Source organism: Capricornis sumatraensis, chromosome 9, assembly GCF_032405125.1.
Source record: "Capricornis sumatraensis isolate serow.1 chromosome 9, serow.2, whole genome shotgun sequence".
NCBI classification, from domain to species: domain Eukaryota; kingdom Metazoa; phylum Chordata; class Mammalia; order Artiodactyla; family Bovidae; genus Capricornis; species Capricornis sumatraensis.
The window spans coordinates 47379864-47396784 of NC_091077.1; the positions used below are offsets into that span (position 1 = coordinate 47379864).

General features: G+C 42.0%; 1 protein-coding gene across 4 annotated transcripts in view; it reads right to left on the reverse strand.

Moving 5' to 3' along the window:
* Positions 1-9285, reverse strand: part of TRPC7 (transient receptor potential cation channel subfamily C member 7) — a 139898-nt gene extending 130613 nt beyond the window's left edge. For 3 of the 4 annotated variants that reach the window (XM_068980046.1, XM_068980045.1, XM_068980044.1), the window contains exon 1: positions 8515-9279. In XM_068980046.1, coding sequence (XP_068836147.1) covers positions 8515-9267 — 753 coding nt within the window. In that variant the 5' untranslated portion in view covers positions 9268-9279. Of the gene's footprint in view, positions 1-8514 lie in introns of all 4 variants that reach the window. The other variant, XM_068980043.1, reaches the window with a different exon arrangement.
* Positions 9286-16921: the final 7636 nt, after the last annotated feature.

Sequence of the window (16921 nt, forward strand, 5' to 3'; positions counted from 1 at the left end):
CCTGGTATGCTGCAGTCCATGAGGTTGCAAAGAGTCAGACACAACTGAGCAACTGAACAACAGAAACGTCCTTAGAAGAAGAGGGTAAGAGGCACAGAAACACACAGGGAGATCACTATGTGACCACAAAGGGAGAGATTGGAGTGAAGTGTCTTTCAGTGAAGGATTGCCAAGGAAGCACCTGTTCTACCCTGGAGGCTTCAGAGTGAGCAGGGACCCTGCCAACACCTCGGTTTTGGACTCCTAGCCTCCAGCACTGTGAGAAAATAAATTTCCGTTGTTTTTAAGTCACCACATTTGTGGTGCTTTGTTTCTGTAGCCCTGGGAGACTAATAAATCCAGCTAGACTGAACTGGGAGTTCGCCAGGGAAGGTTCCTCATCTGCAGGGAGGTCTCATCTGCCCCCAGCATCCTCCTGGCCTGGTAATCCCAACATCCAGAGCCATGGAGGATGACGGGGGAGGTCTCCTGCGTGCCTTTATTTATGCTGAAACCAGCTCCAGCTGAGCATTAATCAGACATGAGATTGGACATTTTCTCTGCTGTTATGCAGCATACACAGGGAGAAAGATGTTTTCCGAATCTGGAAAACACAGTGGAAAGGTTACAGTCCAGTGGAACCCTTTTTATACTGGGCTGTCACCTCTGAGTCCACTTTGCTCTGTGTTGGCCGTGCAGTGAATAGTTCGGCCAAGCAGGGGGCACACGCCCCTCTGCACCTCCAGAGTTCAAGGTAGAAAGTCCGACTTCTCATCCCTCTCCTATGCTCCTGTTCCTCCACAGGGCCTCTACCTTGGAGGAGAAAAGGAGAGCAGGCTGTGTTCTCCCTTCCCTCCCCATGCCTCTCTCAGAGAGCAGAGAGGTCCCAGGGACAGAAGTTCCCAGGAGCTCCTAGATAAGGAAGCGGCCCTGGAAACAGCCAGGAGCCTTCGCCTTCTCCGACTGTCCTGTCGCTTCAGCTCCAGTGAGTCACCAGCAGCCTGAGATGTGCTGGCCCCTCTGCCACTCCCCCCTCACCCCTCCCCTCCACCTTCCTTCCTGTCCAACTCCTTCCGATCTTGTCCCCTCCAAGCCATCTGGTATACTAGTGCTCCGGGCAGAGTGTGCGAAATGGCTCTTCCCAAGCCGAGTCGCTTGCTCACCTGCTGAAATGTTCAGATAGCTCCCCATTCAGCCTACAGTGAACTGAAGTCCAGCTTCTTACCAAGGCTGCCAAGTGGGAAGGCCACGGCCAAGGGCTTCTTCGGCACCTCTGTCACCTGCTGCCTCTTGTGTTTCCTCCCCGTGATAGGCAGCTACTCAGAGTTCTCTGCACAGGCCTCTCTTTTCCCTCTCTGCTCTGGGCTTTTTCATGTACAGTTGCTGTGCCTGGAACCATCTCCCCGCTTCCCTGCTGTCTGTTTATCTCTCCCATGCCCTCCATTTTCATTTGAATATTGTCATCTCTGAGAAATCTTTAAGCGCACGCACACCCGCACACAGCTGTCCCACTAAGTCAACGCTTTGCAAATTGCTCTTTTACTGCTCAGCACCCGGCATGATTTGTAAAGCTCTGTTTGTGTGAGTACATGAAGAACGCCTGTCTCCTCTGCTAGACCGTGAGGTCCTGAGGGCAGGAACTTCATCTTTTCATCATTGCATTCCAGCACCCAACCCAGAGCCTGGCTCATACTAGAGGCTTAATTAAGTATTTGCTGCATGAATGCTGAATTTTCAGATAGCTCTCTCACTCAGATCCATCCAGTTCTGACATTCTGTGGGTCTACAGGCCTTATTTTCATCCACCCTCCTGACGTAAGAGTTTCCACATTTAATCTGCATGTGAATTTGCTGTTAGAAAAACCCATGCCTCCCTGTTGATGGTGTGTGCAGCACACTTGATTGGTTTTGCCCTATTGTGATTAATTTATATACGGAATTTTACTTTTTTTCATCATTTCCTTTTGATGCAATTTGCGCTACTGCTCATTGACTGATATCCTCCAAGAACTGCCTTCATTTTTTCTGTATCTCTGATATTTCAGACTGATAGTTGCACTTGTATAGGAAATGATTTTTTCCCAGTGTTTTTTTTTTGTGTGTGTGTGTAGTGATGAATCTTTTCCACAGAGATATTTTTCAAAAAACAATCTCTGTCTGTACTTCGCAGGAGCTCTGCCTGCCCATTTCCTCCCTTCCCCTTCTTTGCAGCCTCTGCCTTTTCTGCTCGCATTGCTTCTTTTCACAGCAGTACTGTAGCAGCGTGCTGGGCGTCTTCAATTTCAGTGGTCTGCATTTTTCCAATTGGAAGACACTCTCCTGCCTTTTTTAAATCATAGAGCTCACACAGACAGCTTGTACTCTGGCCTTGGGGAGGGAGGCTTAGCAGAAATCAGGAAGACCCTCTGAATAGAGGAGGTGTTGAAGCTTAAGTTGTGCTTATTGGGAAGAAAAGTTGCAGTGCTAAAAATCCAGTGGGCTTTGAGGAACAAAGTGGGATTGCCCACTGCCATCTGTGGGGAAAATTATGTACTTACTATGGGTCAGGTCCTCTGCAAAGAGTTTTATATTCTTCATCTCATTTAATCTTCACCAACTCCCTTGGAGGTCATTAGTGATTAGTTCACTCACTGAGTCTATTTATTTGTTTACTGAACTAATATTTACTGAGTACCTGATACATGCCAGGAACTCCTGGAAGCTGAGTGGGATGAGGCGAGATCTCATTTACAGAGATTAGGGTAAGGGCAAGTGTTGGGGTCGGGAAGAAATGTTGCAATTCTTCTCTAACACCTGTTCCCTTCCCCTACCCTCATTTCAAATAAGAATACTAACTCCTAATAAATGCCCAAGGTTGTATGATTGCTAGGAGACGACTCTGACCTGGAACCCAGGTCATTCTGATTCCAGAGCATGCTCTGTGTTCCTCCATAGCCTTGAGAAAATGAAGCATGGCTGTTCTGGGTGCTCACCCAAAGCCTGTCCCCTATCCTGTCCTGTCTTCATCTAGCAGAGTGGCCTCCTGTATCCCATCTGAATACCAGTCACCCTGCTGACTCTGGCTCCCTGTATTTTAGAGGCTAATACTCGTGGCATAACCAGTAGAAGCGGAAAGTTGTGACCAATGAAAACTTGTCATTAAAGGACACGTTAATTAGTTCATTTTCCTGTGATGACTCATTAATGAATGCTCTGGTGAAAGTGCCCCTCCAGACACTTAGGTAGAAAAATAGACAAAGACAAAGCTGACATGGGCAGAATCATCTGTGTCTCTCCTCCTGAAATAAGTCAATCCCTGGATCCTTCTCTCAGGTATGGAGACCAACAACATGTGATCTGGTCGCATTTTACCTGCGTGTGTAGTGAGGGGCTCTTCCATTACAGTCCCTCACCCGACATCTGTGATCTGTCTCTTCTCTGCTTACATTCTGCATCTCAGCTGCTCAAGCAGAGGGCTGGGGTGGCACAGTCACATCCCTGAGAGTCTTTTGGATGATAGGTAAGTGACCGCTTTGAGGGGTTTCTGCCCGATTCTCTTCAACAACAATGACAACCACTCGCTTTTAAGACCTGCAGCTTTCACAGCTTAAAAATATTTTCCCAAAGGAAAAGGAAACAAGTTTCAAGTCATTTCGTGCTTAAGCAGGCATTTGTTTATACTACCAGCCAAGCTTTCAGGCTTCAAGGAAATGTATTTTCCTAGGATGTTGGTCTATAAAATTTAAAAATACTAGAAACATTCAAAGCACGTGAGAAATGGATTCCACCAGAAGCTGAGGGCAGTGGGTGTGTTCACCTTTCGGTGCTGCCCCAGACCCAGAGTAGGCCTTTACACCAGCTCCCTGGCTCCAGACTCCAGGGTCCAAATGTGTTCCACAATATCAAGTCACTCCTTTCCGCCCCCTTCCCTCTTCCATTTCGATAAGTTTGCAAGCAGATTGCAAACTGTCATCTCAACATCTTTACCTTCCACAATGGGATCTCACTAGAGATCGTAGCAGGTGGCAAATTGGTCTGATTTATCATTATTTGAATTTTTAATTTGTGGTATTTTAGGCCCGAAGAGCTTTTTTTTTTATGGGTCTTAAAATGGCAACACAAACATTGATACATAATTCATTATCTATTTCTCATAATACATGTCATTAACAACCCATTGACAGAAAAATCCTCAACACTTTAAGCAAGATGAAGTTACAGCTTCAGCTTTCTTGTCCTCCTACTCTTCTCCTCTGGGGTCTCTGAGAATAAACTGCTCGTCACTGAAGCACATTTTACAGCCTTGAAAAGCCTTCTAAGTTGGAGCTTGTTTTTACTCAGGATGACCAAATCTTAAATATCTAGGGTAAAGTGTTTGTTGGGCTTCCACCGTTTCTTGACTTGTGAACACTGAGTACTTTTCCAGTTTAAGCAAAAGGTGAGAAAACAAGAGGAATATCTCTAGTCCCCATTCTGCTTTCTCTTTCCTTCCAAAGCCCTAAACATCCCTCTATAGTATTGCCTAGGATGTTGGTCTATAAAATTTGTAGCACTTTATAGCACTTTGCCTGTAGCACTTTGCTTCCTCATCCCCTTCCTATCCCCACTAGATGTTGCTGTCGGCATGACTCTTAAGTTGGAAGAAAGGGGAACATCTATAATCCTTTTGAAACAACATCTCTGTGTATAAACAACTCATAAAGACAGAATGCCCAGGAGTTTGACCAAAAAGACACCAGCGTAATATAGGAGACCCTGAGCATTTTTATCAGGATGATAATCCAAGCAGGAGAAAACCAACAAGGCTAAATCAAGAGCAGTGTAAAGACCTTATTGTGTTCTTGGTGACAGAGGCTGTAACTCAGCTGAGATAGGCAAATCTCTTATTACTCCATGCTAATCCAGGTACCTTTACACAGAGGCCATCCTATCAGGATGAAATACCTCTGAAAAGCCCATCTGATAGATTTCCCCTTCTTTTTTTTCCTACCATGTAGATAAATCAGTGAACCAAAATGTCATTTGTGGGTTGTGCCTCCCAAATGCCACGTTGTTCTGTACTGTGTGGATAAGACCAGGAAAACACTCTGCCCTCCAGGAGTTTAGTGGTCACTGACACCAGATGGTGCAGCCTAGGATTGGTCTTCACTTATTTAATGTGTTAAGTTTTATCCTTTCAGCCACCTTGTAGCCTTTAGAGCATCCCCATTTCTCCAGGTCTATCAGATACCTCTGTGAAATCTATAGGTGTTAGAAGAGTTCAAATCATTAATAAAAGTAATCACTTGCTTCATCAGTGAAATGATTATCTTTCTAGGGTTTCCTTTATTCAAATATTTATGGAGTGGTTTACTAGATTACTAGGCACCATTCATGGCACTAGGAAAGCCTTACTGGCCATGCCAAGTTTTGATATCTTTCTAGACCCCAAAAGATTAGAAAGACATAAGAAAATATGTACATCATTCCTACACTAAAAATAATGGCTTGCAGGAAGACATCTGACTCCAGCCAGAATTTACTGGAGACCTCGACATTGGCTATACTACTTGCTAATGACTAAACTTTCTGGTGATAAATTAAAAAGATGCTAGAAACAATAGCTTGGGCAACCAGATCCAGGTTTTCCTGCATGCTACTTTCTAGTCAGGCAGAGTCACTCCAAGAATGAGTGTCTTAGAGGATCTGGAGGATGGCTTATGCCATCTCCAGTGAGAACCCGAGAGCTTTTTCACACCGTGGATGGCTCTGGGTCATCTCCATGACACATGGCGTCAGTCATCAGTGTGTGGTCCTGCTCAAGTGCAAGAGACTCTTGAAGAGTACATTTTAGAACACATCAGTTGCTCTTTTTTCTCTTTTTGTGACTTGACTTCCCTCTTACTAATAAGCTGCTCTCTTCTCTGAGAGGATTCATGATGACAGGAATGCACATACAAGGATAGTTGAATAAGTAATAAAGTTCTAAAGGAACACTTATGTTAATTTATAAGACACCATTTGTTGACAATCTGAAAGACATTATTTCAAACAAAGGTAACTTGGGGGATGTTAATAGCCATCAAGTGTATTTATGATTGCTCTTATTCATTGCATTGTAGAAAAGGTTTGTCATCATGTTAGTCAATTTCTTAACTGTACATGATTTTCACAATTTACTTGTTAAATCAAAATATCATAGTAGATGTTTTCAACAAACTTCCAGTTTTAGATATTGAATATACTAAAATATGCTAGACTTTGGGTTTTAGTAAAGAAAACAAATGGTTCAGATGTACTTTCAAGTGTTAGTCTAGCATCATTTTATTTAGTAAATCTGGCACGCTCCCAGATTCCAGATAAGCAGAGAATTGTGGCATTATCCATATAATCTGATCCAAAAAATTAAATTTTTTTTTCTTGGGCAGAAAAATCTAAGTTAATTGTCTTAGCCATTTCTTTTAAATGCTCGTGTGAATTTAGTCTGAAGCCTAGGGAACAAGCAAAATTCCACTAAGCTTCTTTGGGACATCACTGACCTTATTGCTGTTAGATGGTTTATTGTACAGGAATAAGGATCTGAGAGGCAATAACTGCATTCCTTGGGAGTTTCTTTGGTTAATTTCCACATCTACATATGCCAAGTCTCTCTTGAGGCTATGTATGTTACAGGATTTATGGAAGTGGCTCCAGTTCAGTAGATGGATCCAAGATAAGGGGACAGATGGAGTAAAATTAGTTTAATTACAGGATTTTTCATCTATTCACAATTTGCAGTGCCCCGCAGCTTCCTGTAGGCCTGGTGCTTCTGTGCCTGACTGTGAGTGATCCCGTTCCTACAGAGAGGCCTCATTGGCCTCATGCATGCACAGCTAAATTGTCCTTCTCTTCAGTCTCACTGTCTCATACCCCAAATCCTGTAACTCATGTTACCTACCAGTCAAGTAAATTTCCAAAACCCTAGCTTTCATTTCATTCTCCTAATCACAGACTTTCAGTGGCTCACCATTTCTAAGAGGATAATATCCAAACTGCTCAGCTTGACACACAGAGCCCTCTGAGATATGCCCACTCATCTCTTCAGCCTTCCTCCTGTGTGCCCCTAGAGGAAGTCTTTATTGTAGTCACATGGAGCTTCTCATCAGTCCCCTGCCTGCTATGGGCCATTCTGGCCCTTACCTCCACTTTCCTCCTCTGAATGCCTGTATCTCTCTTACCACTGATTCAGTTCTTCCTGCTCATTAAAGCCCAGCTCAGTTCTGTTTCTTCTGAGATCTCTCTGGACAACATGGTCCATGGGGCCTCCTTTGCTGTCCGTTGGTGCCCATTCTTGGCCACTAATTGTGTCCCAGGCAGGGGCAACTCTTGCACTGACATCCTGTTTGGACAATGAACTTTTTTCCTGCCAGTGACATCTTGTGCCAGCTTCATTGTCCGCCCCGCATGTGACACTTTTTTGCTTGCTCCATGGCATCATAGGCTCTGATTGAATGATAGGATGAGAAATTATGAGCCCAGTTGTAGTTTCTTCTCTTTCAGTCACACCTCTGCATTGGAAGGTATCTTTCAGATAGAAACAAGTGAAACTCTGAGAAACAACGTATGAACAAGGGCTTTGACTCATAACCTCCTGGAATGGCTAAGAACTGGCTCTGGGGTCTGAGTACCTAGGTTAGAACAATGGTTTTACCATTTATCTGCTTTATGATATGTCTCTACCTTAGTGCCCTCATATAAAATGGGCACAATAATGGTACCCATACCAATGGTCGTTGAGGGGGTTGAACATCATATAGGTAAGGAAGTTAGTGCTTGGCACATAGTACGTGTTCACTAAATATTCACTCTTAATTTATTAGTAAACTGTTAAAAGAATTAGGCCCCAGTTTTCTCTTTCAGGAGGAGTATCCATTGACAGTAAAAGTGCAGGACCACTATTGAATAATGAACTTTGGAGATGGGTCTCCATTCCTTGGGCTGACCTGATAGTTCTAAGTGTTCTCAGGGGGCTTGCCAAGGGCCCACGTACTGAGATGACAAGTCCAACCCTACAGAGAGAGTTTCATTTTTATTTTGGTGCACTGCCTCCTCAGCCCTTTGACATAACTGTAAGCCTTTTTCAATTCAGCAAGCTATTGCTATTGACTCTAGGATCAACACAGTCCAGGATGGGTGAGAGATATGAACAAGACAAACGAGAACTGACACACGTAAACTTGGCGAGACAATCAAGGAGTCCAAGACCTGGACTAGGAAACAGCGAGAAGTATTGTACACATTCCCCTTCTGAGCTGCCTGGGACAGAGCTGGGCATTTACACCAGAACCGCAGTGTGACCCTCCCTGTGCCCTGCGTGTCTCTGAACTGTATGCCTTTGTCAGTATGCCACCTAATTGGGGCTGCTTTTCCATCAGGCCTGTATCTGCCACAGGCTGAGGAACTTCCCTTCCTCCCCAGGAGCCTGAACGGGAGAGACCCTGAGTTAGTAAGATCGGAAGACAGCCCACGTGGCTCCTGGACACACCCAGAAGAGCCCACCGGGCCATCTGCCGGCAGGGTGGGAAGTGGGAGAGTTACCTTGAATTCAGTCTCAATGTTGGCTAGTCTGGCTAGCTCGTTGCTGAGCTCCAGAGCCGTGAGGACTGGGTCTTCGCTGGACAGGGACAAGTACGCAGCGCTTGCCAGTCCCTTGTAGGCGTTCATGCGAGAGCGCGAGTGGCTGAAGGAGTCCTTCCGCTGCTTCTCGGTGCACTCGTTGCACTTGCAGAAGTAGTCGTGGGGCCGCTCGATGCGGGCGCCCTTGAGCAGGAGGATGTGCACGATCTCGTACTCCTGGCAGTGGGCAGCCAGGATGATGGGTGTGATGTCGTGTGAAAAGCGCGTGCCGTCCTCGTCGTAAGCATAGAAGTCATCGTCGCGCAGCTCCTGCTCCAGCGGGCTGAGCGCCAGGCGCTGGCCCTGCGCGAAGGCCGGGTGGCTGAGGATGGCCTCCACGATGCGCACGTAGCCCTTGCTGATGGCCAGCAGCAGCGCGTCTCCCACCCGCGCCAGGTTCTCCTTCTTGAGCAGCAGCTCCGTTACCTCCAGGTGCTCGTTGCCCACGGCCAGCTGCAGCGCGTTCTGCCCCATGTAGTCCACGCAGTTGAAGTTGAGGGTCTTGGACTCCTCCAGCATTTTCCTGACCACCGGGATGTTGCCATACTCGGCCGAGTCCAGGAAGCGCTCCTCCTCCGGCGTCAGGCTCGTGCCCTTCTCGTTAAACATGTAGGCAGGACCCCTGATGGCCTGGCGGCGGCCCTTTTCCCTCAGTGTCGTGTGCCGGCGCTGCATGTTTTTGAAGGTGCTGCTCCCCAGCCTGTGGGGTGAAAAGGCAGAGATGCTAGTTACTCTCCTAGGATCCTACGGTCCCCAGGGAGCAGAGCAACAGACATCCTTGAGATGAAAAAGAAAGTCATAATTGGGATATTTTGAGAAGTTATGAAATCTTATTAGAAAGGATTGTCCTAGCACTGAGATTAAGACAGATTGACAACCTGAACTGTTCTTATACTAATGGAAGAGTATTGGTTTAGTTACCCAGAAGTCTATCCTCCTTCAGTGGAGAAGTGTCTAAAGAGCTGAAATGTGGGTTCAGGGCAAACTAAGGGTGGAGGTGGAGAGGGTGGGGTCATGATGTGGCTGAAACAGGCTAACAACTGTTTTATTTCCATTTGTACAAAGTTGAGAATGTCACTTAACTTCTCTGTGCTTTCCTGCAGTGCTTTTCTGTGCTTCTACCAATATAACATGGAGAACTTTTTGTGTGCCATAAAGTCGACAGGAGGATTAAGTGAGGTAGCATGCTTGTAGAAAGTACTCAGTCCATGTTGGTCCCCTTCCACCTATTGGTGTGCCCACTTCTTCAGGGCTTCTGCCATAGAAATGGCCACCATGGATACTAAGGCCTTTGCTTCAGGCGTGTCACCCCAGTTGAGCTCCTGCACTATGACGAAACTGCAGCAACACACAGGCATGGCCACACTTCTGTTTCAGTCCTCTACTATATGGGGATGTGCTTTCTTCTCATCCCCATGAAGCCTGAGCGCCTATGAAAGGTCATGGTGTTGCATGGAGCGGGCCTAGACTCATTGCTGCTTACTGATGGCCACTGATGTAGCCTGCCTGAGGAAATTCAGCTACAGTTTCTGGATTTTTATATGGATGGAGAAGCAGCTTAGTTTATATGCTGGGTTGATTTCTAACCTGTTGTTCTTTCCCATTGTGGCATAGTGTAGACATTAATACAACACTATTAGTAATAGTCAACATTTATTAAGCTCTTCTGATATGCTAGGAACTGTACTAAGAGGTTTATATACTTCACATATACTGCCTGTGGAATTTTTGTGTAAACCCTATGATGTAGATACTATTATTATCCTTATCTTGGATGACAATCTTGAGACAAGTGAGGCTGAGAGAGAGGCTTTCAAGTTGGAAGATCAAGAAAAGGCATCCTGGCTCCACCTTTTGCCAGCCTTGTGACTCTGGACAAGTTACCTACTCTTTAGTTTGTCAGGGTTTTAAAATGGCAGACTGGAGAAAATAATAGCTGGGGATTTCATCTCTAGTTCACCTTAGCTGCTTGAGCAGGTCCCCAGTTCAACTGTGAAACAGAGAGTCTAGACCAGGCATTCCCTAACTCTCTACAAACTTGAACCTCTCAAACTATTTATTCTCCAGTTGGCCCTACCCATATCTTTTCATCTTCTCCCACTGATATTATTCAAATAATATTAGCATGGTGTGCATTTCAATAAGAAAGTTTCTGTTCTAGAGAGTACGTACTTGGGGATTGGTTTTGAACTATTTCCCATGTTCCCAACTGTCTTTTTGTTATTGGTCGTGTCTCAATGCATCAAGAGTACTCAGTATTTCATTTAAGTCATCTGTAAAAGATAAAAATAATCACAGAGGATGGTTTTTAAGTTATACTTAGTGTTTTGAGACTTAAGAAAAATGTAGTGCCATTCAGCCTTGTGATTTTTAAAAATTTGGGCTCTATTTAGTTTTCTGCTAATTTTACCTTTTGACATGCTCTGGATTTAGCTCTTTTGGGGGCCCCAAATCTGGTGGTAAGCGAGACTTGAGGTCAGACTGTACTCTGATCATGCTTAGGCCTGAGTTACACTTCTTGGGAGAAGCTGCTAAACTATTCAGATAACTTCTTTATCTGCAAAAAAGTGAAAGGAATAATGATGGGCAGCTTCCCCAAAAGGCAACTGTGGATGATAAATCCTGATGGAGTGCTCCTTGCTTCTTTAGGAAGAACTTTCTGAACTGCCATCCACTCTTCTAAAGTGCACATTGATAAAAGATTTCTGGGGAAAAGGTTCTCAAAATTCAACTTTATGAGCTCCTTCTTAGCTCATTTCTCTCAACAGTGCCATCATCCCAGGGAGAAAGGGTGCTTGTTAATAACAATGCTAACCATATATTGGGAGTCCAAAAGAGATCTTCAGATGAGAGAGAAGGACTCACAAATTGCGCACAGACATTTATTACTATAAGTTTTCAGAAGGAGAGGCAATAACTGAGTTGAAAGCTAAGCAGTCACCTCAGTTGTGTCCCCAAAGGGCCTTATTTCAGATGATGTGAACTCAGTCTCAAGGTCTGTTATCTGGGGACACACACTCAGGTGGGAGTTAAGCCCACAAAAGACTAAACCTCTTTCTTGTGGAGTTTTTCAGCCTGTCCTCTGATGAGGCTTCTCTCCTCTCAGGAGCACCTCTCTGGACTTGCCATCACAACCTGAGAATGCACCCAAGAGCACGTGAGTAGTGTGTCAGAGATGTAACAGTAACTGTCTTGGAACCAGAGCTAGAGCTTGTTTCTACATCACTTTTATAGCTCAGGTGGGAGAATAGGTCAGGCACCAAGGTCATGAGTACCAAGAATACACAACTGTTACACAGCAACAAGCCACAGAGAGAGTAATTCAAAGGAAATATAATGATACTGAACCAGGTCAGAGCAGAGAAACATCTCACAAGGAACACAGAAGTACACAATCTAAATTCAGAGTCCATGTGGATGCCTACAAACCTAAAGAATGTTAAAGCATCATTTGTTAATCCCCCTCATTAAACAAACAAACATAAAAAGCAAGGTATTAACATTTTCATTTTTAGTTGGAGAACCTGAGGTAGATGAAGCAAAAAGACTAAACCTTGGGCAAATAATTTCTGCACAAGAGTAGTGCATTATATAAACACTGATGTTTCTATAGTAATCATGTTTTTATGAAAGAAAAAATAAGTGTGGCTAGAATTTATCAGAAGTTAAAATGTCCTCTTCATTTGACATGCATTTTTCTGAATGACCTCGAAAGCAGACACTCAGTTGTAGTAAGAAATAAACAAGCCTGTCTTTCCCATCCTTAAATCCCTCAGCTTTGAGATACATTTGGATGCTCAAAGAATTGTCAGTTCTGCTCCTCTTCTTACAGAATCTGACATTGATGAGATGTTATGGCCCTTCAGATAATGTTTACAGACAGGCATATAGTGGGACAGGCTACTCCATGAAATTGCTCTCAACATAAGGTTTTCATAGCAGACCCTGGAGATCTGTGAATTGATTCTCATATTGATGGAGGCCCTTTAACCTCATTGGGAGTCCTTATTAGCTCCAACTTATAGTCTAATGATGCTTTTAAAACATTTGTTTTATTTTTTCCAGCTTTATTAAGGTATAATTGATAAAATTGTAAGGTATTTAAAGTATACATTGAGGTGATTTGGTATATATGTTTTGGTTAGAACATTTACATTCTATTCTCGGTAAATTTTGATTATATAATACAGTGTCATCAACTATAGTTACCATGTTTTTTATATTAGATATTCAGACCTTTTTCATCTTGTAACTGAAACTTTGTAACCTTTTTGGGTGTGTGTGTGCCTGCGTGTTCAGTCATGTCCTACTATTTGTGACCCTTTGGATTGTAGCCCACAAGCATCCTCTGTCCATGGGATTTTTCAGGCAAGAATACTGGAGTAGGTTGCTATTTTCTTCTCCAGAGGATCTTCCTGACCTAGGGATTGAACCTGTATCTCCTGTGGCTCCTGTATAGGTGGATTCTTTACCCACTGAGCCATCAGGGAAGCCCTTTTACCGACCTCATTTCCCGCCCACCCCCCATTTAAGCATTTATATACCTATGAAAATATTTAGCTATTGGATCCTTGCCATTTAATATTGACCTTATAGATAATCAGGCTTTAGCCATATTTTTCACATGGGTTGGAAAGAATCCACAAAAGATGATATGTCAGAGAGATAAAGTCATTTGATCCATAATAGCTGGTGGCCAAAGCTCACACTCATGAATCAGATGTGTTGCTCTGCTGGACTTAGAATCTTGTCAACTGAGCAAAATGATTCTCTTTAAAATGCAGTTAGCATTTGATTGCCATTTCTTTAATATTTTTCTTAAAAATGAACTTTGAATGCAAATGCCTTTTTATTTGCATATATTATTGAGATAACAAGTGATCAAATTCATCAAACACCTCAATTAAGATACTGTGTATCTTTCTCATTTTCCATAAATGCATACATTGACATTTGATGTCATTGAGAAGGAGGATTTCAGTGGAAACAAAACCATGTTTGAAAGGAGGACTGATTATTAAACTCCCTCTTGATCCCTTGGTTGCTATTTTTATCAAGCTGCTCTTACAAATGCCTCAGCCAATCTGAAGGAAGCCAGATGTCAGTGATCCTTAAAAAGTGTGAATTCCACACCCTAAGTCCCTCTGCAAAAGAGCATGACCACAAAGCCTTTTGAAGACAAGGACTGTGGTTAATTACTGATGAAGCAAAGGCCATACTTAATCAAAATGTCTTTTTAGAGATTTTTGTAAAATTGCTGCATGTATTATAGGTCTTTATAGAAATTATCCAAGCCTGAAAACAATTCAGTCTGTAACATTCCCACAACTAAATGTAGCACCAGACAATATCCTGGAGTCAGGTCATTCATCCAGGAAAACCTGGCTCTGGTCTGTGCATCCTCTCAAGGGTACATGTTGTGAGTTTTAGTTCAAAGCAACAGTGATGAAATAGCCAAGTGATTTCAAGTTTTCTCCTAAACCTCAGTTCTCTTACCAATAGAAAAGAAGTATTAAAATCTACCTTCTTTGGGCCTCAAGATGAAAGCCATGATGTAATGAAAAATGTGATTCAGATGCCCTGGATACTATAAAGCCTTATACAAATGTCCATCAAAATAATGATGAGCATTTTATATATCAGTATGCTTAAGTAAATGATTATATATTGGCTTACATTTTACTCTGCACTAATATGTAAAGCTTAACTATTTTTCTAAATGACTATAAAAGAGCTTGACTTAACATATATTATACATTTGTTGTGTGCCAGACACTGTGCTAACTGCTTCATATGAACTGTTTTAAATTTGCACCAATCATATGATAAGGTTGGCTATTTTCCTTAATGACTAATTGTAATGATTAACACCTATTACACATTAGCCACATTGCAGGCACCATGCTGAGAACTTTACATGCATTATCACTTTAAACCCTCATAAACTATATGATATACTTGCTATTGTCATTCCCATTTAACAGATGATAAAGTGAAGCTCAGGTAAAATGACCACTTTTGCCTACACACCTTGTGAGGTGAGGCTACATAACTTGTGAGTGTAGGCTATTGTTAAGAGCCTAATCTATCTGATTTCACAGCATGTGCTTTTAGCTGGTATGTCACTGCCATCCGTCTTACTGCTGCCTTTTTTTTTTTTCCTGTTTCCTTAGACTGCAGAATTTCCCACAAGAGTGCAGCATCCATTACAGCAGGGGAATTACTTGTTTTTATGGTATATGTACCTGGCGCTCAGTACCCCTCATGCTTAGTATATGATGCATGGTCAAATACCTTAATTCTTAAAGACTTGAATTTGGGTTGGTTATTAAGGAAGGCCAATAAAACAGAGGTGTTAAGGTTTACTAGTATCCTCTTATAAATACAGGAGCTACATAATCCTTTAACTACTATTTCCTATTTGTAACTGACAACTTTTAAAATAAAGTATGAGTTCCAAAGAAAAACTAGTTTCCAGTTAGCTCCACTATAAATAATGACCAGAAGTTGAAAGATGAGACTGCTAATATCAGAGGGTGTATTAAGTCTTGTGGGTAACTGAGGCACTCCCACATCTTCAAAATACTCCTAAAACATTTAATTTATTTCCAAAGGCAAGCAATTTATTTCTAAGTATCATCTTCTTTATTTTATTAAAGTTGAAGTGAGGTAGTATATATAAATTACAGTGCTTAGTAATAATTGCATAATATTAACTATTTTAGTTTAATACAATTATAATAATTGTGGATCCAAAGCATGCAGATTCCTACCTAAGCTAGTGAAAATAATCTGTGCAACACATATATTTTGAATAAAAAAGATATTCACTATTTACTCCATGAATATATATTCATGAATGAATAAATAGTGAATTTTTTTTATTCACAGAAGAATGAATTCATATACCTTGCCAATCAGATCCTATAGGAAAAAAGCAAAGTATCCTTATGCTACTCAGTAGTATACAAAGTACAAAGTGAAAGTCGTTCAGTCGTGTCCAACTCTTTGCGACCTCATGGACTATACGGTCCATAGAATTCTCCAGGCCAGAATACTGGAGTAGGTAACCTTTCCTCCTCCAGGGGATCTTCTCAACCCAGGGATCGAACCCAGGTCTCCCGCATTGCAGGCAGATTCTTTACCAGCTGAATTATCATTATAATACATTATATTGAGATATACTTTCTAAACACTTAAGCTAATGTGGGATTTTTTTTTTTCTCCCATTGCATCTTGGGGTGAAAACATTATCCAGTGTTCTTGAATGTTAATAAATGGTTTTATCAGCAATTTTCACCAAATAACATCATTTAGAAAAGCAATTATTCTTAATATTTTCTAACTACCTTATATATTAGCCATGCTAACTAGTGCTTTGTGTATGCTTCTTTGATTTTTCTTTTGATTTCCTTATTGGTCTATTAAAAATTAGGGAGTTGTGAAATAGATATCTCATTGTGTATAGCACCAATAAGTTCTAACAGTTAACATACTTTTTTCTTCCAAATATTTGTCTTGGAATAAAATAGATATGTGTATAACCTTTTGATTGTTTATTGACCTCTGTGATGAAAGAGTCTAAAATAAACATCTAGTACCACAAAAGTAAGAAGAAGCCCTTAAATCATGAAATGCAATGCTGAGAAAAGTAACATGCTGAATATTCATCTTGGGGTGGGCAGTGCTGATTGCTTTTCCTAAGCAAGAAATCCTCTCATCCAGGATACCACATGCATGTGCTATTAGTCTCAATGAGGCTTCACATAGTTTTGAATTTTTTCTGGGTTAATTACTGCCTAAAGGAGTTAACTAGTTTATATGCCCCTAAGCTTAGGAGCAAGAGTATTTAGAAATAAATTTTTTTAAACTTCTAATCATGACATAGAACCTTGGTAAATTGTTAAATAATTGAATCAATGTCATTGTTTAAAAGATCATAGAGAGTTTGAATCATGTCCATAGTGAATATTCTGGATTTAATGTGAATTCATTCATAAATCTGATGTGTGCTTCAGAGACAGGACCCACCAGCAGGTGGCATTCTGAAGCAAAAATTCACTGAGTGCCACCAGCCAGGGTCAATCATTATTGCCTCTTTCAAATCTACCCTAAATCCATTAAGCCTTTAAATCACAATTGATGGCAGTAGCATCCTGGTTATGTCTACTCAATCATACTTAAGTGAATTTATTATGCGACTTCAGACTTAAAGAGGGAGATGCTGTGTTCCAGAGTTTCAAAGCTTGTGTCAAAGCTCTGCCAGATTACATCTCTTTTATTAAAAGCATATTCGTTATATTTAAATGGATGTCTAAGCACACATTTT